This window comes from Chionomys nivalis, chromosome 20 (assembly GCF_950005125.1).
Source record: "Chionomys nivalis chromosome 20, mChiNiv1.1, whole genome shotgun sequence".
NCBI lineage: Eukaryota > Metazoa > Chordata > Mammalia > Rodentia > Cricetidae > Chionomys > Chionomys nivalis.
The window spans coordinates 54,800,549-54,825,616 of NC_080105.1; the positions used below are offsets into that span (position 1 = coordinate 54,800,549).

At 50.6% G+C, this 25,068-nt stretch overlaps 1 protein-coding gene across 4 annotated transcripts in view; it reads left to right on the top strand.

Moving 5' to 3' along the window:
* The first annotated feature begins 1,255 nt into the window (after positions 1-1,255).
* Rasa3 (RAS p21 protein activator 3) overlaps positions 1,256-25,068 on the top strand; it is a 102,935-nt gene continuing 79,122 nt past the window's right edge. Inside the window, exon 1 of one of the 4 annotated variants that reach the window (XM_057752712.1) lies at positions 1,256-1,462. In XM_057752712.1, the coding sequence (XP_057608695.1) occupies positions 1,408-1,462 (55 nt within the window). In that variant the 5' untranslated portion in view covers positions 1,256-1,407. Of the gene's footprint in view, positions 1,463-2,654; positions 2,674-9,145; positions 9,259-10,879; positions 10,899-25,068 lie in introns of those variants that run through there. The other 3 variants (XM_057752711.1, XM_057752713.1, XM_057752715.1) reach the window with 3 other exon arrangements.

Genomic DNA, 25,068 nt, shown 5'->3' on the forward strand with positions numbered 1-25,068 from the left:
GTGTTTGATCACAGTACAGAAACCTAACTAAGATAGTCCTTTGTCTCTCTCCCCACTCCATCCCTGCCCAACCATGTGCTTGCTACTGACCTAGATTCTCAAGCCAGGAATTCAGGATTTTTGATGTGTCAATTTAGAGGGGTCCCTTCACAGAACCTGACAACACAGCAGCTTTTGGCGGGTTCTAGCTGTCAGCTACTCTGGAATTCCAATGCTGTACTGACCGTACTGGCCTGTGCACTGTGTTTCTGGTCTCTGGTTGCTGGTGACAGAGCTACCGCAGAGCACCAAGGGATGTTTGTGTCACACCTTTCTTTCAGGTACCGTGCCAATGATTTAGCCCCTTGACTCCACAGCCAATGCCTCCTCGATTTTCAGACTTCCCAAACGCAGTGTATTCTTTCCACAAGTCTCCCATCCAGCTTTCACTGCTGAAGGAAGGGCCACCTTCAAGGCCACTGAAGAGGCTGCCTCTGCCACCACTCCTCGCCCACGCGGGCCAAGTCTGTGGGACACACTCTGTGGCTACTATAAGGGACCCGAGGAGCCTGGAGCGCTTGCCCCTGGAGAAAGCTGGGAGTTGTCCCAGCTGCAGGGAAACTGTGTCTTTTTGGAAGGATCAGGGTAGGACCTCAGAGAGGTCTGATGGCTGCAGAGAGTCAACAATCCTAAAGTTGGACACCAATCAAATGACCAGGAAACAGGTTTGAAGGTCCTGGAATGCCAAAGTCAAGGTCCACGTAAAGGCTGCCCAAGTACACCGGGGACAGCGGGACCTGCCTGCTGGGCACGGGGACCTCACTTTGGCTATGCATCACCATTGGATTTATTCGGTGCGATCGGCAGGTGTCACTTCTCGTAGGTACTGAAGTTTGGGCTAGAAGAAATCTTTTCTTTTTACACCTTTTGCTTGAATATACCTTTTTAAAATTTAAGTGCGAGTCAGTCTCACGGAAACTGGCGGTTAAAACACAGATCAGTACTCACGACCCTCTCTTTGTCCCGGGTCCGAAGATATCAGACCAGCGGGGAGTCTGAGAACAGGGACCGCTAAACCCCGAGTCCCTTCCGATCCCGCCTCAGAGTCCGACTCCGCCCCCTTACAGATCCGACCAAAGGGATGCAACGTTTGGCAGTAGGCGGAGTCGTACTGCTCCGCCCCACGAGGAGCATTAGCCAATGAAGATCGGGAGTTTGGCAAAGGAAGGCGCCCACCGCCCCGCCCCCGAGCTCTGCCAATGGAAGGGCGCGAGGCGGTGCACCCGGGCAGAGCGCGGACCACAGCGCGCGGGGCTCCGGGGGCATCCGCCGCTCGGCTCCGTCTCTGCGGGCCTTGTCCGCCTGTCTTGTCCTCCTCCTGCGGCCGCGCTGCCGGGCCCTCGCGCGTTGACGAGGTCGACAAGCAGCATGGCGGTGGAGGAAGAAGGGCTGCGGGTCTTCCAGAGCGTGAGGATCAAGATCGGTGAGGACCGCGGTGACTTGGGCAGCTCCCTAGACCCCTGCTCCTGGTATCCGGCTCGGCTGGACCAGCTACTCGTGCTTAGCCGCTCAGACAGCCCGGTTCTCCCTGGCACTGCGGGGGAGGCGGGACCTGCATCGGGGGCGTCTGTTTGTGTGCGTGAGCGCGCGTGGCTGCCTGCGTGTGTCCGTGTGCGCAGGACCGCTCCCGGACCGCTCTGGGTCTCGGGCGCCCGAATTTACATGCACGAGCACTCGCGGTTCTGTCTGGGTGTTCCCACTTTAGGGATCAGGTCTACCGATGTCAGTCTCTGGGTGTCCCCTTCCCACTTGTGCGCAAGAACTTCCTTCCCAAGGAGGGGGCGCCCCTTCACCCTTTCTGCTGTGCGGTGCTGCAGGCTTCGGGGCCGTGCGCGCGCGACTGAGTGTCTGCGCGCTGCAGGCATGGTGATGGAGCTGCCAGCACCTCCCCCTCCTTTCATTGAGAACTGGCCGTGGGAGCTGTGGCCGGCAGGCTTGGCATTCAGACTGCTCTCGGTTGTTCCGGACTTCTGCTGCAACGCTGGGGGCAGGGAGTGAAGTAGAACTGGAGTGATCTGGAAAGGACTTCCTGATTTTTTTTTTTTTTTTTAAATCTGGAGAATTTGGTTTTCCAAGTTGCTTTTTTTTTTCTTTAAATCTTGTGAGTGATGTGTGAGTCCACTTCCTAACAGTGGTTTTCTGAAGTGACCGTTACACATCAAACCATTAACGCACTGGGCAAGGGCCAATTTTCTGGCAGGAATTCTGGGTCCTAGCGCGCTGTTCCTGTAGTCTTTCCCCCTGAACTGCGTCCCACATACTGGACTGTTCCCATGTCAAAAGGCCTCTAGTGGGTGGCAACAGTCACAGTCGAGTGTCTGTTGTTGATGACATTCGATGCTGGCTGAGGAATGCCAGCTACTCGCAATCAGCGTGTTGCTTCCTGTCTGCCTTATTTTGATTTTGAATCATCGCCGAGACAGTTTGATCTTTGGTTCAGAAGCGCTGCGGATACCATGTGGCGCTTGGGCTCCCAGAGGGCATGGGAGGGAGTTCTCTCGCTTTTGTGCCTGGAATTGCTGTCAGTTTCAATCTGAGGAATGGGGCTGCTTCTGGCCGCTGTGGGGCAAGGCAAAGGGCACTTGTGTGAGGGCAGCCAGCTCCAGTTTCCTTCAGCCAAGACCATCTCACCAAGTGAGTCCACCTGGCTCCAGGGGTACTGTGCCCTTCTGCTCAAGGACAGCAAGGGGGAGGGGTCTTGTTGTGGGATACTGTGAGGGGAGAATCCAGGCCTAGCTCCTGTCCTAACATCAGCTACTGTGTACACAGGGAAGGGTTTTAGTTCTTATCAAACAAAGAGGATGTCTCTTCCACAATGACATAGTAAGAAAGACAAGAGCAGAGGGAAGGCTCTGATGTCCAAGACAGTAGCCCAAACCATCTGCCAGAGTAGGGGCTTCACTAGGGGAACAGGGGTGGGGGCAAGTCTTAAGGTCTCCCTCTGTTACTAGACTTTGAATAGGGGTGTGATTGGAGCCTTCATTGCCTCTGATGAAATAGGGAACTGGGCAGCACTCAAATGTTTAGGTTGGGTAGAGGTACCCAAGCTCCAACTGCCTGCTCCCTAAATGTGCTCTGTCTCCAAGAGGTTCATCATTCTCAAAGGTTCTTACCCACAGGGCTACTCAAGGGCGGAGGGTAGTGTCTGTGTGTTCACTGGGTGGAGTATGCAGCGAACACAGTTCTGTGTATAGATCCTGCCTCCTGTGTCTGAGCACAGATGTGGGTTAGCCCTCTGGAGCCCAGAAAACAGCTGTGGCAACTGGTGTGGGTTTGGTGTTGCTTAGCTGCCCTTCTTGTCTGATACTGGGGTCCCCAGGGGAATCCCACCAGAAGAAAAAATAGGACTCCAGCAAGGTGGGTGGTATGCTGGCTCCCTATGGGCTGGGCTCCTGGGTTTCCTTTTGCAGTTCTTGGTTTGTGGTCAGGTCACTCGATGCTTAACATCTGCCTGGGTGTCGCTGGCTGTGCCACTGTAGTGGACTTGAGGGCAGGAGTGTTGACCCAGCCTGCCCCTGTTTCTCCCTACACACACACACACACACACACACACACACACACACACACACACACACACACTCCTCTGAGCCTTGTCTCCAGGCACGCTGGCTTCCAGCAAGCCTGCTGGTGACTTAGAGGGTGACCCAGATGAGCCTCTTTCTGGTCACAGCCATTTCCCCATCTGGATAAAGCAGGAGTCCATGTGTGCTGCATCCGGTGGAAGGGCACAAGGCTGTGACCTGTCAAAGTCAACACCCTCCCCCATCCAGAGAAGGAGAGAGACAGTTGCCCCTAAAATCATATAGATAAACACTGTTGCCACTGTTGCCGTAAGGACTTAGGGAAGGGCCAGTGTGACAAGGCTTGGCCTCCACTTCTTGGTTTCAGAGTATAATGTAGTACTTGGTTTCACCAGAAATGAATCTCTCTGTTCTTCCTCTTTGTCATTCCATCTACGCTTTGAAGGAAAGACCACATAAAAAGTTAAGTATCTTAATTTAAAAAAAAAAAAGGAGAGAGAGAACATTTTCAAGTCCTGTCTTGAAGAATCGGTTGCTTCCCCATTTAAAATGTGCAGGGTTGTTTGGATGTGTTCTTCTGTGCACTTAGAATCTTAAGTATCTGTGGTAACAATTACTGCTTTGTTTCTTCAGCCATCACATGTGACTGACCCACGCTTCCTTGAGGCTGCTGTATTGAGGAAGTGTGTAGCCCAACTCTCTAGAGTCGATGCCGCCTGGTGATTGGGCAGATAGCTGTGGCCGGAGCGCATCTGCCCAGCAATGCTATTTTGGGCCCAGTGTTCCCTGGGGTTGCAATGTAGCTTCACTTCCCAGTCATGTTTTCCTTTTGCATAATATTTATTACTTGTTTTTAAAAAGTGCCTCCCTGGATAAAAACATTGAATGCTGTAGAGGTAATTATCATTTGTGAATTAATAAATAAAAATTTGAAATTCTGGCTTTGCATTCCCAGACCAGAAATGTTCTCTTGCACTATTGTGGCTTTGTTCATTTTCTTTCTGCTGAGGTCTCGGCTGAGCTCTGTGGGTGCCCAGGAAGGCAGGCTCTGCATCCTGCTTTTCTTCTGGACCCTTGGTGACTCCAGTTCATCTGTGTGGATGTCACAGCAGCCTCTCTGCATCCTGGCTGGCTCCGTGGTCTTGCGCTAAGGTTAGAATGTGGTTGTGGAGAAGTGGGATGGCCAGCAGAGCATCCGGCAGGACTGGTTGCTGTGGACCAGGGTTGGTTTCTCAGGCTCACTTTTCTTCCCTGCCTTCCTGCTGACAATAGAATCTAACCAAAAGCAGGAGGAGCCAGTGAAAGGAGGATGGGCAGAAGTGCAAGCTGAGGGCACACAGGGCTGTGAGTCCGCCTGGCTGGTCAGCTGTGAGTGGGCAGCAGTTGGCAAAGCGCTAGATCAAGGCCCGGGAGCTCAGGGCTCTGTTAGCCCATTGAGCAAAGTTGTTCTCTCAGCTGGCCACAGCGTGTTGACACCAGGGTTGCTGCAGGCCATGGATCTGCAGGAGGCAGTTGTATTTCCGGGTTAAGCCAGTTGTCATGGGCCAGCCAAGGCTCGGTCAGAGAGAAGAGGTGTTTCGTGAGTCATGGCCTTTGTGATACAGTCGCTTCTGGGCCTGAGTCTAGGAAGATGCCATGTGGGCCAAATGTGGTCCTTGGCACGGAAGATTTTTAGATTCCCTTGAGCTCTCTCATGCTAAAATTAACTTGGGTATTCCATTAACCGAACTCAGCTCAGCTGCCTGTGCTATTTTTAACTGCCCGGGACTAATGTGGAGATCTAGGCTGGACCTGTGGAAGCTAGGGAAGCTCTGGCTTGGACTGCTCCTACCTGCTGATCCAGGTGCTGCCTGTTGGAGCGTCGGATTGGTGCGCCTGGTTGGTGTGCCTATGGTAGGCAGAGAAATGCAGATTTCAAGCGAGGGGTGTGTGTGCACATTGTCTCATTAATTTTAAAGATTTTTGTTTCATTGTTTTATTTATTTGTGTTCATGTATGTGCATGTGCATGCGTGTGTGTACATGTGCACATGTATATGTGTGTGTGTGTGTGTGTATGGACACATTCATGCCATACCTGCAGAGGCCAGAAGAGGGTACTGGATTCCCTAGAGATCATACAGAGGCAGTTATGAACTGCTTAGCTGTGCTAGAAAAAGGACTCAGGTTCTCTGGAAGAGTGGCAAGTCCACGTAACCTCTGAGCCTACCTCATTAATCATTAAATTTAAATTCTCACAACCTCATGACATTGATGTCCATGAAGGGATATATATATATGTGTGTGTGTGTGTGTGTGTGTGTATGTATGTATATGATATCTATGATATATATGTGTATGTATATGTGTGTGTATGTACACACACACACACATAATAGCCAGCCTATGTCATGTCTGGTCATTTCCTGTCAGTTCATAAGGCCTTTTACTTCCTCTATGATCTTAGATTTGGCTGACGGGCTGAAGAGGAGCTTTGGAGGGAGGCGGCAGGATGCTGAGGATGTTGAACAGGGCACTGGTCCATGCTTGTAGACAGCAGGGCTGTGCTGACTTCTGTGCTGGTTGAACACGGCTGAGACTCACTGACCAGCAGGATGGGTGTCTGAGAGGAGCTGTGCATCCGAGCAAGGAGATCAGCATGTGGTCAGACTGTCACATAGTAGCCCCAAAGTGATACGCAGCAGCCATGCCTGGAAGGCAGAACATGTTTTGATTTGATTCCCTGAAGCTCATTGTGTATCTGAATGCATAAGTCACACATGCATTCACTTACTGAGGAGTTAACTGCAACTGGCTGAGGGCAAGGGACGGTGTGTTTTAAGTGTGGGTATGAAAATGTTTAGCAAAAATATGGATTCTGCAAATCCTTTGAAAGTTCAGGCGGTTGCATGACCTTGGAGGAGAGCTGGCTGATCTTTAGGACCAGAGCCCCAGACAGCTAATGAGGAGAGGAGGTGATGGTTCTTTCTTAGAATCTGAGACTCAAGAGAGGGTAGTGGTTGGCTCTTGATAACTACAGTTTTTATTAGATGAGCCCTAATTTCTCTGACCTTAGTCTCCTTTGTCTAAGTGGAAAGCGATGCTTCTGTGCACCCAGCCCAGGGATTGCACATGCACCAAAGACCAGATCTTCGCTGGCAGAGGCAATGTTTCCAGTATAATTTGAAGCTGTTGGTTCTGTTAATTTGTACAAATTAGAGTTCTGCCTAAGCTGCGCATAAATCAGAGAGGTCTGAACTTTGATTAGTGGGTAGGGGCTGAAGTCTGAAGAGAGATGGCTTTAGCTCTGCCCGCGGAGAGAGGATTCCATGGATCTATGGACCCCAGTGTCCTTCCTTGCCTCTGATATTGTGGGGCTGGTTATCTATACAACTTGAGTGTAGATGATTTGGCCTGGAGCTTCCAACTTGATGAGTAAATGGTCCTCTCCACAGGCAGAAAACACGTGTAGGTAGGTCTCGTCAGGACTTAGATATGGGACTTGTAGGTGCTGGGTGGCTTCGGGAAGGCACAAGGTGAGTGAGGGATGTATAGCTATGTATGTTGGGCTGAAAGGGACCTCATGGGTCACAGCTGGCCTTCTGTAGGTACCTGTCAAGGTATGCTAGTCTATCCATCCTGTCAAGGTATGCTGTCTGTCCATCCTGTCAAGGTATGCTGGTCTGTCCATCCTGTCAAGGTATGCGCCAGTCTAGGATGGTGCAGAGGAGGTGCCACCTGCACACCGGAAATGTTCATGCTCTGACCAGATGGCAATCGTGTACTGAAGTGCTCTCTGTACAACCCCATAGCCAGAAGTCCAAGGAACGAAACAGTGGGGACAGAGCAAAGTGAATGCTAATGCTAATATGTCATGGAGCATCCACTGAAGGACAAGGGAAGCTGCCTCTGGGCCATTCCGCACAACGTGAGACCAGTTCTGTTTCCTTGGGTTCCAGTTTGTTCTTTCCCTCCCTGTGACGAGGCTACAAGGAATGACCCCATAGCAGTTGAGCTCCTCCCAGGGTTAAGACTATCAGTCAGGCTTCTCTTTGATTTTTTTTGTTAAGAAAATAATTAATTTTTCTGTCTGAAAGTGCTTCCTATTAGGGCTGTCCTTCTGCTTGTTAAAGCCATGCTTTCTTCTCCAGGTGGGTTTTCTTGGCACGAAACAGTGATTCTCCAGGCAGAGAGAGTGACATCTAGGTTCTGAGTCAACAAAGCTTGGGGTTTGCTTTGATGCTGGGCCCTGCTCAACTTGGCGCTGCCCCAGTGCCGGCCTCTGCTCTTCGAGCTGAGAGAGGAGCTGAGGACACACAGATACCTATGAAGGGTGGTCATGGTCCTGACGGGTATTCCTCACTGCCATCCAGGTCTCAGAGAAGCAAGGTTGCCTCCCACTAAGGTGTCCTGTGACATGTCTGCTTCATAGCGCCCAGGAGTCTTCATGGTTAGCAAGGGGTGGAACTTGTGGACTTGACCGCCAGAGAGGAATGAACTAGCCTCCAAATGAGTTGCCTGTCCTTCTCAATCCCTTTTTAAAAACAGCCTGCATGGGACTAGTCTGTGGAGCACACCCTTCACGCTGAGCAGCGCTGGTGTCCCCTGGCAGCGTGGAGTAGAGAGAGCTGAGGAGTCAGTGTCAGGGGGGACTAGTTGCAAACCCTGTACCAGCTGAGCTCCATCTTGTCCAGTGAAACCATCAGACCCACGTCACAAATCAGGGCAGCCTAGAGATGCCACTCCCTTCTCAACCTTGGTTTCCGGGGCACTTGGTCTCCCTCTCTTACATACTCCTCTCAGGAGGGGTGAGATTCATTTTGTCCTGCTGGATAGCTGCTGCCTGGAGAAGAAAGCCTGGCTTTGGAAATCTGGATGTGGGTGGAGCGTGGTTCAGTTTCAGTGTGGCGACGTATCTTAGTCCTAAGACCCTGAACCTCTGGGTATCTACTTTGTTTTGGCTCTGGATAACTTGGGATTTTCCAAGGTGGGGATCAAACTGGGGCACGGGGCCATTAGCATTAGTCCAGGAACATGAGGCTCTTCCGGAAAATTCATCCGTGTGTAAGCCCCAAAGCCTACACAGCCTGGACTCTTGTCTAGAGTCTGGGATGAGTGCTATGACAAGGCTGTTTTTCCCATGTCCTTTAGGGTGAGGGCTGAGCTGGGGAATTCCAGACCCTTGGATCTGCAGATGACATACTCAGCCTTCTTGCGAAGCCTTGCTTAGCTGGCCTATAGTCCATGTAGGCAGCCTGCTGCAGGATGGAATTCTGGGAAAGCTCAACTACCACCAAGCCTGGAGAGGACACTACCTCTTAACTCAATGGCTGATTTCCAAGACTCTGCTGCTGGATTCGGAGTTTGTGCCAGGTTTTCATCTGCACAGCTGCCTCTGCCGGCTCCCGAAGAGAGAATGCATTTCTGCTCCCCAGCTCTTGAGCCCGGCCCTAGGCTGGGCACAGGAAGGAGCAAGCAGGCTGCTGGCCCCAAGCCTGAAGGGGCACTGAAGATAATTCCTGAATGTCAAGGCTATCTCTTAGCGGTGGTGATCAGAGCTGTAAGGTTGTTGACCTAAGAACACACAATAGGGCATTTCCTCTGCGTGGAAAGCTGAATTCTAAGAGCTGGAACTGTGCCCTGTCTGTATCGCTGGAGATCTGACCTGAGGCGTGAGATAGCGAGAGAGAACTGAGCTGCACCATGAGACCTACATTCAGGTTAAGTCAAGAGCCATTCTCAAAGTGTCTTCTTGTGATGTCATTAGGAGTTCATTTACACATGTACATACATGTGTGTGCACGCGCACTGCGGCCGCTTGCAGGGCAGAGTTTCGTGCCCCAGTATGCATGGTGTACAAATTGTGTTGAGGGTTGGGGTTCTTCTTTTTCTAAGATCTGTAACAACAGGAACAGGTCACTCCTGGCATTGTGAGATTTGCAAAGTTTAAATTAGTCCTGATTTTCACAAAATCCTTTACTTTTCCTGTTACCTGCATGGGTGGGGCATTGTCACCTGGAGTCCAAGACACCTTCAGACAGTTTGCCTCTGCTACTATGACTTTGGTATCTGGGTATTCTGCTCTCCTATTCCCACACCATAAGATCTCTTCTCGCAATTGTTTTGGATTTTTATGCCTTTTATATTTATTTGTGTAGCACACTCATGTTTTAGGCCACAGCTTAGAGGTTTTCTCGTGGCATTTCTTCTGTTTGTTTTTGACCTGTTCTCGTAGATGGCTTTTGTCAGGCCAAGGCCCAGTCTTTTAAGCTGTGTGCTCAGGAAGCCGTAAAGAGACCCTCATGAGTCTGGAGCAAACTTGAATCCTTATCTTTGGGAAGGAAGGCATGGGCAGGTGCTGGAGCTTGAATTCAGTAGGTAAGACGTGGCCAGGGAGCCCAGGCCGGGATGAGCCATTGCCTGTTAAAGAGAAGCAGGAAGGAGTTGCCTGCAGATCACTGTGTTTCGACAGTCGTTGGGGGGAGACTCGTGGGCACTTTCTACCTGTCGGCTGTTTCAGACAGAGCTGGTGCAAAGCCATATGCCAGCTGGACTTTTGCCAGAGCATGAATGAAGGCCCTGCTGGGACACCCAGCCGCTTTGAGCTGCGCTGGTTGCACAGGCCTCTGGCTATTCCTGGGTTACAGTTATACAGCAGCGATTCCCTTGAGGAGTCCTGGAGGCAACATCTGAGACATGAGCGTGGCTGACCAACTCCCCAGCTGGTCCCATCCGTCTGGAATCTGTGACATTCCTTTTGCTGTTCATCATTTCCTGCTCTGGGCAGGACTGCATGTAGTGTTTAGAGAGACTTTCTCAGTATTGGAACCCAGGAATGTGTTTATGCATGTCCCGAGTGGAAATAAAGGGTCACATGGAAAGAAAAAAATTTTTTTCACTGTTTTTGCCGAGCGTCTTGATTTAAATTTTGTTTCATGAAGTATATTTCATGACGTCTGTGGGGAAACTTTGTCTCCTTTGTTGTCCCCTTGCTGAGCCCCAGGATGTGATTTTCTCCAGAGGGCTTTAAGGAGTGGATCAGGAGGGTTTGGCAGGCAGAGAGGTCCCACGGGGTCTTATGTCCCGAGTCAAACACTACGGGCTTCCTTCTTGTGATTGCCGTTCTCACCATCCATAGTGTAGTTCATTCCCCAGCCCCAGGGCCACTCCACAGAGCCACCCACCTCAGGGCTGGGCTGCCCCATCTCTGTAGCACCCTGCACCACGTGGTGCTGTGGACATAAGAATGCAGCTGTGTTGGCGACTGATGCGCTGCGAGGGTCTGGAAGCTGATGATCGGGCAGGGTCTTGAGGCAAATCAACTGCTCTAGTTTGGAATATGATGGGCAGAATCGTGGTTGTAAGTATATATCTGGATTCTGGTGTGTTTCAGAGTGGCTGGTTACCAAGAAAATTCAGGGTAGGTGTTCGTTGGGAAGGTTCTGACTTCATCAGGGAGCTGCACATAGGTATTGTGTGTTGGACTTCATCTTCTTCCTGAAATGCTGTCTTAGTTTGCTGGTCCTTGTCATCAGGGCAAGGAAAGAGTAACAGGACAGTCCTTTTTCCAGAGTGAACATCAAAGAGAGGACTCGGAGGGACTCTCATGGGCTTGAGAGGAGATTTACTCGGAACTTGGCCTCCCTGGTCATGAGCTCATGATGATGTAGGACCCCATCATCCCTACTTGCTGTCTCGAAGGAGGCCTGTTACCCCCAGCTTTGCTCTATGCAGCTCAGAAAGCTATGGTTTCGGTCAGGTCAGACCGAAAACTGGAAGGAGAGGCTGTTGGGTGTCTTGTTTATGTGTGTCCGTCAGCACCTGTTACCTTCTTCCCAAGCTGAGAGCAGTCAGCGCAATGCACAGCAAAATAGATACTGTCCTCTGCATGGGTCTGCCATCCCATTTTGCCCCCCCCCCCCAACGTCATTTGGTGATGGTCAGGACTCTTGTTTTTTACATGGTGGATACAAGTCCTGGGCTTCCATGCGGCATGGGGTGCTGAGGTGGAGCCCTTGTTTGATGGCATTCTTGAGCAGCACGCTGGGAAGAAGATTGCAATGGGGATATTGTTGAACACTTCTGAAGACCAAGCATGTGTCAGCCCCAGGTCCCCCCTTCTTCTCTTCAGGAAATAGAGTATCTCATCACTGTCGGTCGCATTTTGGGAGCGTGGAGCAAAGATCTCGTCGCACATCTGCTTGAGAAAAGACTCCAGGACTGTGGACTATGAGGCTGCTGCTTCACAGTCTTGGGTGTGGCTCCGAGGGGTAGAGGCCTCTGTGGTTTACCATCTGGATGACCTTCCTGGGTTCTGTGAATTTTCTGCCCCTTGGTTTAATGTACAATGAGAATGATAATGGCTCCTTCCTAATAGTGTGGAGAATTGGATAATATGTGAGATGCCAATTCTGTGTGGGCACAGAATCAGTTGGGCCTGATGTTGTCATTGTTCTCTTCTGGCTTTTTATGTCACCCAGGCGCAGTGTGGGGGTTGGGGAGAACCAGCGTCTGTTCAGGGTCATAGGACTCCTATGGGTGAGCCAAGGACGGGACTGTGTGTGGCCAGCAGAAAAACCTCATAGGCTACAGATGATGAGTGGGTACAATGCGTGGAGTTGGGCTGGGAGGGTAGGGACTTGTGGGACCCCTGTAAATCAGAGCCTGGGCTGCCTGCCATGCAAAGACTTTGGGTCCCGCATTAACTGTCGGTATTCAAATGTCTTCCATAGTGTACTCAGACCTACCATGAAATGCTAGCCATGATGTGGCCCTGTGCCTACATACAGTCTTTAGACCACATCTGCTGCAGCGCGGCACCACGGTGTGGAGTTGCATAGCAAGGCTAGCAAGGCCACCTTCCCCGAAGCTGCGGCTGGGCTCCCTGCCACTGGTGACAAACAGTTGGTACAGGATACGGAAGCTGGAAGAAGTACTTGAGTGTGTGTTGCAGGTAGCCCGAAGCCACTTAGCACAGTCGTTAGCTCTGTGCTGTTTCCCGGACTGTCCTGTGGCCATCTCCACTGCACAGGCCATCATAACAGCGGATGTGCTGTGCTGGGGTCAGCGTGTGGAATGTCCCCGAAGGCCTACGGAGCAGAGGCTTGCTCTCCAGGTTGTTGCTATGGGAGCACAGATCTTTAGGCAGTGGGGCGTGGAGGATGCTGCAGTCCTGGGTCCCTTCTTGTCCCTTCTTGGGTATGTGGTAAGCATCTTTATTTCTACACATTGCCCATCTGTGATGTGCTAACACACGCCGAGAGTGCAGCTGGCTGTGGCAGGAGCCTCCAGGACAGAGCGAAAGCCAACCTCTCTCTAAGGCAATAAATGCAGGGAACACATCTCCAGTTTATTTTGCAGAATAGAGCACTCCCACATTGGTTCTGGCTTAGAGCAGCCCCTGCAAGCCAGATAGCCCAACGTGGAAGGCAAGTTCAGTTTCAGCCCACTGTTGGACTCTGAGGTTCTTGCTTGCTTTCTCTTAAGATGTGTTCATTTGCCAGGGTTGCACCCGGCAAAGCTTGCCGCCACAATGGCTCAACCAGGATGCCCAGGAGCACTGCGCCAGAGTGGCACAAAGGCAGCAGGTACCTCTTTGCTCGCCGCATTCCTGTCTATGCGCTGCCCTCCCCACCTACAGTGAGGGCCTCAGGGGATCCGAAAGGATTCTAGGTTGCTAGACTTTGGCTCTGTGCACCGCGTAGCAGGCTGTCCCTGGAACAAGTCCTGCTTGGGCCTGTAGCTGCCCTCGAGGGCTGGGTGACCTGCTGGTAACACTTCAGCTCCAGAAATACCAGGAATCTCCCTGACTTCATTCCTTAACTTTCCTGGGGCACATTGGGCCATCTCATTGTTGGTGCATTTGGAAGGAGAGTAGCTGGGAAGTCAACCCGAAGGAGTGTGGGAAGCAGCGTGTCCTGTGTGGTTGGCCACAAGAATAAACAATTATATTTTCTTTGAGGGTGAAATAAAGTCTGGGTTCATCGCATTCTTAGCAAGCAAATGGCAGCTTTTGGTGGGTGGAGCTCAGGCAGGCTGTCGGAGCTGGGAAATGCTGGGAAATGCTGACTGTCCTGGCCCCTTCTCCTTACCCTCGAATGCGTAACACCCATATGTCCCGTAGCTCTTTCCAAGATAGTTTTGGACTCAAGTCTAATAAAGGAAACCTCAGGAAATCCAGAATAGAAAGTTAGCACATGGCTAGAGGAAGTTCATTTTAAGCCCTACAGATAAGTTAGTGGTCTGACTTTCTAATAGTACCACGCCAGTCAGCTCGCCGAAGACAAGGGGTGTCTCGTTTGCTCAGGGAACTGGGCGCAGTGTTCACTTGGAACCTGGAAATGCCGGTTAAGGATTTTTGCTATTTAATAAGCTAGATAATATCTGACATCAACAATTTCACAAGCTGGGTCTGGGTGTCCTGTTGTCAGGAGCCACTTGGTCACTGGGAAGGAACTCAGCAGTGGTCCCTCCTTTATGCACCTTCCTTTTCTTCATGTGCTGCAGCTTACGGGGACGCCATCGCTTGCTTGCTCACTTCCCAGTGTGTCTGCCTGTGGCTGGTGCCTGTGCAGGAGCCTCCAACCCGAGTCTCCATGCACAGGTGCCCGTGCTCCTTGCCAGCAGAGAACACAGAGAACACAGAGGAGGAACGGGACTCTGTGGTCATGGAGGTGTGTGGCTTCAGGATGGGTGGTCAAGAATCATTCATACTCCGATTCCTGCCTGCTGGATAGTAGGGTCCCAGTAGGGTCCCATCCCCTGTCAGGCTTCCCTCCTGTCGTACTGGGTCAGCTATTACCGCAGCCTGGCCACTCTGTGCTCTTAGGACTTCACGGCATCTCTGTGCACCCCCAGTCTTCCTGGGTTACCCTAGGCACTCTCCGTCCCTCATTTCTCTTCCTTGGAGTAAGAGGACAGATTTACCCTTTCCCTGCGCTACGTACAAAAGACATGCTGTTATAGGTTGCGCTTGGAATCACCCCACATGGCTCAGTGGCCCTCTAGATTCACATCTGGCAGTTAGAGCTCATTCCAGATGCTCATTTGCTATAAGTAAGGTATTTGGAGAAGCTGTGTAGTTAGAGGTTATCCGGGATAAAAGGCAGCGTGCCTGTAGCTGAGAGTACAGAGCATTGGGGTGGCACTTTGAGAGGCTGGGGTCCTGTGGGTGGGAGGAAGGCCTCAGCCAGTATAATTCAGTTTGGGGTTCAGCTGTGGATGGCATCAGCAGGGTGCTTCCCGCAGCCCTAATTTGACGGTGTTATACAGGGTGGATCCATACTACTTCTTGGCTTGTGGTGTAGCTACCAGGTCCAGATCCAGGTCTGGGCTAGAATCTCTTCCTGCTGTCCATGTGGATTCGGCGCTCTCCGAGTTATCACCCCCTCTCCAGCCGGCACATGACCGATGTGAATGTGTTGAGTTCAGGTGATGATGCTTAGGTACAGACCCTCACACAGTCGAGGGAGTGCTGCGAGCTCCACCTGTATGGGCTGGGAACTGGGAACTTGGAGCCTGTGGCTATTCAACCTCATTACTGTAGCTCGAAAGTCAGTGTGTCGCTGGGAAACGGTGACAGCATGTCTGTGGAACCTTATTTATGGACACTGACATTTGGGCCGCACATAATTTTCTTATGCTATGCATGATCTTCTTGATAAAGCTATTTGGAAATCTAAAGGCCGTGTCTGGAGAGATGGCTCAGTCAAAAAATTGCCTGCCATGCAAGAATAAAGATGAGTTCAGATCCCTTGCGTGGGTAAAATCTAGGCACCAGAGAGTGAGAGACCTTGGAACACTCAGTCTTCAGTGGGATGGCTCCATCAAATCCCTCCCCTCAGGGCACAGAAAACTCTATGGAAGAGGAGGGGGAAGATTGTTAGAGCCAATGAGAATGGGGGACATCAAGGAAACAAGATCTTCTAGACAGGACCGACACATGTAAGAACTCACTGAGACAGTGGCAGCGTGTTCAGGGTCTGCACAGCTCTAAGCCAGGTGGGGTCCCAATGCCAAGAAGGGAAGTAGACTCAAGTCCCATCCCTAACCCAGAAACTATCTCCAACTGACAGCCGCTCCCAAAGGAAAAGTCAGCTTTCTCCAGTGGAGTCTCATTGGGGATGCAAACCACACTTAAGGGCAGCTCCCTGCCCAGTGGATGGACAACAGAAAACAAACTCAGTGGTACTTTTGGTGGTTTTTATTTTTATTTTTTGTCTGACAATGCTTTGTCTGGACATTTTCTTTTTAACCTTACAGATATTTTGCTTATCTATTTTTGTTTCCAATTTTATTTTTATAGGGTTTCTGTGTGTGAGAAAGTGTGTGTCTCATTGTATGTATTCCTTGTGTCTTTTCTTTGATTCTTCTTTTTCCCTGTTTTTCTTGTTTGTTTTGTCCTGTTCTTTTTTATTTTATTATTATTTTAGATGCGTTTTTGTATTTTAATGAAAAAGAGAGAGAGAAATAAAAAGAGAGATGGTATGGATTTGAGTGGGTGGGGAAGTAGAGAGGATCTGGGAGGAGTTGGGGAAGAGGAAACCACAATCAGGGTATCTTGTATGGAAACATATATTGTAGATTCAATAAAAAGTAAATAAAAGAAAACAAAGTAAAAATATGGGCACAATGGGAGACACCTGTAGCCCAGGGCTGGGTGAAGGAAGGTTAGCAAAGGAGGACCTGTGGGGCTCACTGGTTCCTCAGTCTGGTAGAATCGATGAGCTCCAGGTTCAGTGAGAGACCCTGCCTCAAAACATAAAGGAGAGAGGGATTGAGGAAGACACTGATGCTGACCTTGGTCCTCTGCATGCCTGCACATACATGTTCATACCTACTGTTTGCATATAGATACAGACACCAACATGGATGTGTACCCTTCACACCCTCAAGCCAGAAAATTACAAAAGCCACTTTTGCCTTGCACTGGCAAACAGAATAATTGATCTGGGGCTTTGGTCTGTCTTGCTGACCTCAAACATTAGAGTCTAGATAAGTGCAGGGCAGCCCGTAGCCTGAGAGGCAAGGGTCCAGGCCTCTGTGTTGCTCGGTCACCAGCTTCTCCAGGTTCTTTGCCACTGGTTTCCTTTTTCTGTTTGTTTTTTGTTTGTTTTTAAGAGACAGGGTTTCTCTGTGTAGTTTTGGAACTGTCCTGGAATTTGCTCTGTAGACCAGGCTGGCCTTGGATTTACAGAGATCTTCCTGCCCCTGCCTCCCGAGTGCTGGGATTAAAGGATTAAAGGCGTGCTCCACCACTGCCTGACTTGGTTTCATTTTTTTGTGTTAGATTCTTACCATTTCTTTTTCTTGACTCATTAAGTTTTCTGTTTATAGAAGGATTTTTTTCCCCTTCAATCCACATTCAGACCACAGCTAAACGAGTCTGGCTTTAGGGTTTGTGCCCTTTCCTGACTGTGTCAGAGCCTAAACTTTTTGAGGGAGGGTCCCATGCGCCTGTCCTATAAACTCTGAGAGCTCGTTGCTCTTAGTTAGGCAGGCAGAGCAAAAGTTGGCGAATCGGGGATCAGAGAAAGACAGAACCTGCTAATTCTTGCTGCAGAAATTTGTTGACCAGAATCCCAAAGATTCCTGGGCCAATAGGAGGTGAAGCCAGTGACTTTAGTTTGCTGGAAAGGTGGGTATCCCTGGTGGAAGCACTTTGTTACAGTGTTGTGAGCTCCTGCCAGCCCTGGTGAGCTTCTTGCCACATCACTGACATGTGAAGCCAGCACCCGCTTGTTTGCTTTCATCTTTTAGGGGTAATTTTTCTTTTCTTCATGAGACCAGTGTGCTTCGCAGTGCTCTGCCTGTGGGATATGGGTGGTTGTGAACTAAAGTTATTGCAGAACAGGCTCAGGCCTTGCCCGAGAGGACTGTTCCTCCTTAGTGCCTGAGTGAGCTGGTACCCCTCCCTGTGCAGGCCACTGCTAGTCACATATTCGCAGCTTGGCCTCTCTTCTTGTTGCTTTATGCCGCTCATGTTGCAAGTTCTGTTGATGCTTGCAATGCAGAAGGCTGACAGCAGATGTGGGCGTGTCTTGGCAGTACAGAAGGCTGACAGCAGATGTGGGCGTGTCCCTGCAGTGCAGAAGGCTGACAGCAGATGTGGGCGTGTCCCTGCAGTGCAGAAGGCTGACAGCAGATGTGGGCGTGTCCCTGCAGTGCAGAAGGCTGACAGCAGATGTGGGCGTGTCCCCTGCAGTGCAGAAGGCGGATAGCAGATGTGGGCGTGTCCCTGCAGTGCAGAAGGCTGACAGCAGATGTGGGCATGTCCCTGCAGTGCAGAAGGCGGACAGCAGATGTGGGCATGTCCCCTGCAGTGCAGAAGACTGACAGCAGATGTGGGCGTGTCCCTGGGAGGGTGCCATGACAGCAGATGTGGGCGTGTCCCCTGCAGTGCAGAAGACTGACAGCAGATGTGGGCGTGTCCCTGGGAGGGTGCCATGACAGCAGATGTGGGCGTGTCCCCTGCAGTGCAGAAGACTGACAGCAGATGTGGGCGTGTCCCTGGGAGGGTGCCATGACAGCAGATGTGGGCGTGTCCCCTGCAGTGCAGAAGACTGACAGCAGATGTGGGCGTGTCCCTGGGAGGGTGCCATGACAGCAGATGTGGGCGTGTCCCCTGCAGTGCAGAAGGCTGACAGCAGATGAGGGCGTGTCCTTGCAGTGCAGAAGGTGGATAGCAGATGTGGGCATGTCCCTGCAGTGCAGAAGGGGGACAGCAGATGTGGGCGTGTCCCCTGCAGTGCAGAAGGCTGACAGCAGATGTGGGCGTGTCCCTGGGAGGGTGCCATGACAGCACTTCTTTCATTCAGTGAGTAGTCTTAGGGATGACTCGAGCCCCTTGCCTAGTATCAGAGGTACTGGGGACCCCCAAACAACCCCAGTGCACAGTCCACTCCCCAAGTCCCCAAACTAGGCTGGGACTGGCCGCTATTGAGAACTTTTGGGGACCTGATGTGGGAGCAGGTGAGAAGGAAGATAGCAGAGTGTGTGTCTTGTCACTTTGCCCAGGTTTCTACCCTGAATTCTCCGAAATCCTGTTCTGCTCATGTTGTTTGTGGCTTCCTGGGAACTGTTGCTCTAGGTCAGTGGTTCTCAACCTTCCTAATGCTGTGGCCCTTTAATACAGTCCCCCACGTTATGGTGACTCCCCGCCCCCAAGCATAATATTATGTTTGTTGCTACTTCATAGCTGTAACTCTTCTGTTAGGAATAGTAATGTAAATATTTTTTGGAGCTGGAGTTTTGTTCAAGGGTTTGCGACCCATAGGTTGAGAATAACTGGCCTAGGGCTTTGTAGGACTTTTACATATATGTGTAGAGTGTGGTGGTGGGTGAGGTTGTATGACCACTGTAGAAAGTTTGGGGGAATATGGAAGAGCAACATGTTAGAACAACATGCTAAAACATGTGTCTGTACCTTCACACTAGTAACCCTAAAACTCTCTTTCTTCTGGAGGACTTTGTCTATGGGTGTTTGAGGCCTGGCACATGTTCACTGGGTACTGTGAGCTCTTTGGGGGTTGTTCTTCATATTTGCAGGTTGAACACACACAATGTTCTCAGCCTGTGTTGAGGGGAGACCTCTTCTCTGAAAGTTCTCTAACCCTATGACCTAGCCACACGTTGACCTCATGCATGGCCAGCCCTGAAACCCATAGCTGGAAGGTGTCTACAGAGGTCTGAAGGCCCCATTGCTGTTCAGACGAGGACCCACAAGTTTTGACAGGTGGGCAGAGGACGGGTAAGATTTTTCCTTCGACACATTGACTAGCTGTGGGTCATAAGGGCTGTTTGGGTCATCAGCCTAGTTCTTTGTATCCCCATGCCCCCATACCTGTAGAAGGGTGAGACAGGAGTTTCTCATCAGCCATGTGTTCCTTGGCTTTGTTATGTTATTGTCTGTCTAAGATGACAAGTGTGTGGAATGTTGACCGAATTGAGCTTTGAGATCTCTGTTGATGCCCACGTCTCTCTGATCCTGAGTCAGCAGGAGGGGAAAGACCATGTGCCAGCTGATGTTATCCCTTGGCTCCAGGTCTAGGATGCTGTTGGCAGGAGGAGTGTGTACCCATTCCTATCTTGTGGCTTCCTTTGTTGGAAGTCTGCTGGCTGCCCATGGAAAGTGGATGGGACAAGGTTGTTGATCTCCCGTGTGTAGTTTGTCCCTGGAGACCGGAGCAAGCACGCAGAATCAATTCACTTTACTTTATAGGGAAACTGAGGCTGGGAGCTCTCCCATGCATTCTGAGTGCTGCACTTGCTCTTGAGATGAATACAGGCCTCTGTGTCTGAGGACCCAGGGCCACGTGGTTCTGTTGCAAAGGACAACTGTAGTGTGACCCTTTTCCAGTGGCCGCCGGAGTTCCAGTCTGTCTTCTGAAACCTGTTCACTGCTACTGGCTTAGGCTGGCTTTTGCTTCTTCCGTCATAGGCTTTGGACCATCTTAACTAACTGGGTACCATGGGTGGTGATGGGAGAGGAGACAGATGCTCTTTAAACGGGGGCCCAGAGTCTGCCCGAGGAGTACATAACAAAATGTCAAGGAAACTGTCCAGAGTCTCACACTGGGTGTGGGTAAGGAGGAGGTGAGAGAAAACACGCGCCAGACTTTCCTCCAGCAGGCTGGAGGATGGGGAGACCAAAACCCAAAGCTTGTGCAACAGGCAAGATGCAGGGAAAATTCCTCCCCACTGGAAGCCACAGATGGAGCACTGTGTCTTGCTCCGGGAGAGTGTGAGCCTAGGCTTGGTGGTGGTATTGTCTTCTCACGCATATTGACTTCTCTGCCTTTCTTTCTGCCTGGGCTTAGTGGAGTTTGGGGTCCTTAGTCAGGTTCTGGAACCCAAGGAGACCATGTATTAGATATGATCATGGAAGTCAGTACCGGGGATTTTCTGTGAGTCCAGTTGATTTTAATTCATGGAAGACTGAGGTCAGCCGCTGGCTGGAGAGTAAACGACAGTCTCTACCAGCTGAAGGCTCTGGTTCTGGTGGGGGAAAGAACCATTTGGAGGAAGATTGAAGTGGAGACGAAACTCCAGGGAGCAAAATTCAGGGTGAAACCGTTCTGTTGGCACAGAGCTGGAGAAAAACTGCCGCTATGGGGTCCGGAGCCTCCTTTAATCACTTCTTTAATCAAACAGGGTGCAGTTAGGAAGGGTGATTGCTTTAAATTGCAGCAAAGCGAAGAGCACTTTAAAGTTTGGTTATTAGCTCTAGTTAAACTTTTCTTTCTTCCTTTCTTTCTTTCTTCCTTCCTTCCTTCCTTCCTTCCTTCCTTTCTTTCTTTCTTTCTTTCTTTCTTTCTTTCTTTCTTTCTTTCTTTCTTTCTTTCTTTCTTTCTTTCTTTTTTTTGGTGGGGGGTTTAAGACAGGGTTTCTCCGTAGGCTTTTGGTTCCTGTCCTGGAACTAGCTCTTGTAGACCAGGCTGGTCTCGAACTCACAGAGATCCGCCTGCCTCTGCCTCGCGAGTGCTGGGATTAAAGGCGTGTGCCACCACCGCCCGGCTCTGGTTAAACTTTTAAAAGGAAAAATTATTGGGAAGCTTTTTAAAAACAACTTTATTTCTATTTTGTGTGCATGTATGTCTGTGTACCACATGGGCACATTGCCCTTGCAGGTCGGAAGGAAGTGTCAGATCTCCAGGAACTGGAGCTCAAGACAATTGTTACTCATTCTGTGGGAGCTGGGGATCAGTCTAGTCCTCTGGGAGAGCCAACACTCTCTGGGCTAGCACCTGCTCCAATTGGAAGCTGGGCTTTATAACCAGAAGCTATGGAAGGTGGCACAGTTCCTGGAACTGGGCAGACTTAGCATTCTGTGCACTGCCTTGGGATGCACATGTGGCCAGTTTTTCACGTTGGTCAAAAGGGCCAGGCTTCCTGACGGGCGGGCAGTGAGGCAGGAAAAGATCATAGTGGGTTTAGCATCAAGGTGATGGCGAAGGAGGCATTTTGATTCCCCCAGAGAGTGGGGTGGGTTTAATAAGTGGGGTGGTTTCATTACCTACTCACCTTAAAAGAAATTGCATTCTGGCTCACACTATATAAAACGTAAGTTCTATATGGTTAAAGCTTACATCGTGAGAAAAATGAAGCAACAGCAAAATTGGTAAGCCATCAGCGTCCTGAATAGCCCCAGAAACATGGGAAAGTTTATTACCAGGGAGCAAACCAGAAAGCCACACTGTGACTCAGGAATCTAGCAGCTGGGAATAAAAAATATCTGTGGAAAAAAATACCTCTACTGAGCACACACAGTCTTTTGTCTTGTTATTCCATAGACAGTACTTACTTACATAGCACACATATGACTAATACAGTAAGTCACCCAGAGAGATTTAAAATACAGATGAACATGCTACATGGAAATACTGCACCATTTTCTATTAGGGCCTTGAGCATCCATGTTTGGGGGATCCTTGGACCAGTGCCCATGGCTGCTGAGAGGACTGCATATAAGCCTGTCTGTATGGCAAGCTGTTAGTTGCTGCAGATTAAAATAGACCCTAACCCAGGGTGGCTGACACCAAAGCGGCATCAGGGCCCAAGGGAGTACAAAATGCAAACTTGATGCTGTCCTCTTGCCCACCCACTACTTCTGGAAGCAAGCAGGGAGCTGTAGTTACCGCAGGGAGCCGTGGGCTTTCTCTACTCAGATCGATACCATTCGGGGGCTCAAGGTAGTGAGCCGATGAACTCTGCCTGCCTCAGGGCTCCTTTGCATCTGTATGTGAGCACCTGTGTGTCTAGCATGTGTCGTGATGTGTGTAAGGGTTTTGGCGACCAGTTAGTGATAGTCCTCTGCAGAATTGGCAGGTATGTGGTCACAGTGGCCTCCCGCTCAGCTGTGTGGTAGGAGCCGCTGGAGAGATGAGCAGAACAGTTTGCGTAAAAGCCAGGTGGATGGATCTTACGCTGTCTTCAGCCAAGCCATGTGAATCAGTCCTAGGCATTAACGTGGATTATGGTCAATTCCCAGCTTTGACCATGGAATAGCTTTTTCAATATAGTAGAAGGGTGGGGAGGTAGTTCGGTAGAGTGTAGTAAAACTTCATTAAAAGTAGGCTGGGAGTGGCGGCACGCACCTTTAATCCCAGCACTCAGGAAGCAGAGGCAGGTGGATGTTGTGAGTTCGAGGCCAGCCTGGTCTACATGTTGAGTTCTAAGCCAGTCAATGATATATAGAGAGACCTGTCTCCAAACAAACAAATAGACAAACAACTTTCTTGCATTTGTGCCATGGGTCTATGTCATCCGTTCAGCAGCCATGGGCTTCCTCGCTTGACCCAGCCGTCAGCATGGTACAGAGTGGGTGCAGCCAGTGTACCCAGAATGATTACAGAGTGGGACCCGTCTCAGTGCTCTGTCCCTTGTGGAGAACCACAAACCAGCCCCACCCCTTCTGAATTCTTGGTGATGGTTTCAGAGTAGGAGGAAGCAGTAAAATTAGACTTGGGTTTTCTTTCCTCATGTATTGCCTGTTAACAAGCTTGCTGGTGAACAGAGATTGGATTTCGCATGTGTGTTCTGCTTGAACGGGCCTCAGTCCGTGTACCCTAATGTCAGAAACCTCATCGAAACAGTGGGTCTTCCCGAAGTGGCAATCACGGAACCCACATGGGTCTGCGCTAAGTCCTCTGCATACGTGCTATGGTGGTTAAGCTTGGGGTGTCTTTGGAACTCGTAACAGTGGGAGTGGGGGGTGTCTCTGACTCCACCCTGCACTTGGGTCCTTTTTCCTCCTACCAGGTTGTCAAACCTTGGTACGAGGGTTTATGCTTAGTCTTACTCCATCTTGTTGTGATGTGTTTGGCTGGAACCACTGGAGGCCTGCTCTTTTCTAAAGGGAAGTGGAGAGGCAATCGATCTGGGGGAGGGAGAAGTAGGGAGGGGATGAGGAGGGAGGGAGGCTGCGGTTGGGATGTATTGTCTGAGAAAAGAACAAAACAACAGCAACAACAAAACTCAAAGCAATGACTCTTACAGAAGAGTGGCCCTGTGTCCTCCCTCTAGCTTCAGCTTCCTAGATAGACTGTAAAATTCCCTCTCTGCCCCAATTGGCAGCCGCTGCATGTAAGTTCTCATCTTACCCCAGAACCCCAGGGTGATGGCTCTCTGTACCACCCAGAATCCCAGGGTGATGGCTCTCTGTACCACCCAGAACCCCAGGGTGATGGCTCTCTGTACCACCCAGAACCCCAGAGTGATGGCTCTGTGTACCACCTAGAACCAGCACAGGCTGCTTTGGACCTTCCTGAGAAGAGGGGGCCCTGGGGATTTGAGAATGATCCCAGTGAGAACTCATGGGGTTCCAGCTGCAAAGACACCTCGACCTGTCATCCATGGTCACGATGGACTCACTAGATCAGTCATACGGATTGGTGTTCAAAGACTGAGCCAAGCATCACAGAGGCCGCTGCCGGTGAGGAGCCCTTTGCCCGGGAGCTCTCCAGAGCCTGGCTTTCCGGCCACTGGGTGAAGTGAGGCCTCTGAAGGGCCATGTTCATAGGTCAGCTCCATCACAGGGACAATGAATACTGGACAGTGCTGGCCCCCACCTGTTTGCCAGAGGCCAGATCGTATCAGAGAACAAGGTGACACTTCCTCGCTTAATCTGTCTTGGAGCTGGCACGGGGACCAGAGTCTGCCAAGCCAAAATTCTGCAGAAAAGCAAGTGCTGGCTCTAAGTCACTCCTTTTCTCCCTTACACTGGTTGTGGTGACAGCTCACAGTTTCCTCTCAGTCCTTAAAGGACGTGTGTTTAAGAGGCCCTGTAGAAGTGAATTAATATTCTGAACAGTCTCTAGAAATGACACACCAGAGGTTCGAATGATCAGTGTTTATTATTGCAAACTTACTTAAGATAGGAAACAGAAGCCATGAATTGTTCTACTATGGAGGCCCCCTCCAAGGGACAGAAGGGGCAGGGACAGCCTGACCCTAGGCTGGCCTTCAGTCCTCCAGAGAAGATGGTCTGGGGTTGGCAGAGGGCATTGCTGGTATATTTGAAGCCCTGTTCTACCCCCTAGCGTTACCTAGACCAAGTGTGGTGGGTCCTGCCTGTAACCTGTGCTCTGGGAGGAAGAGGTAGGAGCATCAGGTGCAAGGTCACCCCCAGCCGCAGAGCCAGTTGCGAGCATCCTGGGATACCCGAGGCTCTCTCAACAAGAGCAGGATGGAAGCTGGGGAGACAAAACACTTGCCATATAAGCATGAGGACCCAACTTCAGTCCCAGGGCCACGTTCAAAGGTGAGCACAGTGTGCTTCTAATTCCAGCTCTAGGGAGGCAGAGACAATAGATCCCCAGAGACCACCAGTCAGCCTCTCTAGCCTAATCAGGGAGCCCCCGGTCCCAGTAATGGCTCCTGAGGAGCAGCACCTGAGGCTGACCTTGAGCCTCCATACACATGTGCGCGTGCGTGCGTGTGTGTGTGTGTGTGTGTGTGAGCGCACGTGCACGTACACATACCACACCCATGGGGGTGGGGATCTGAGTAGGGAGGTTAAACCAGAGTTCTGA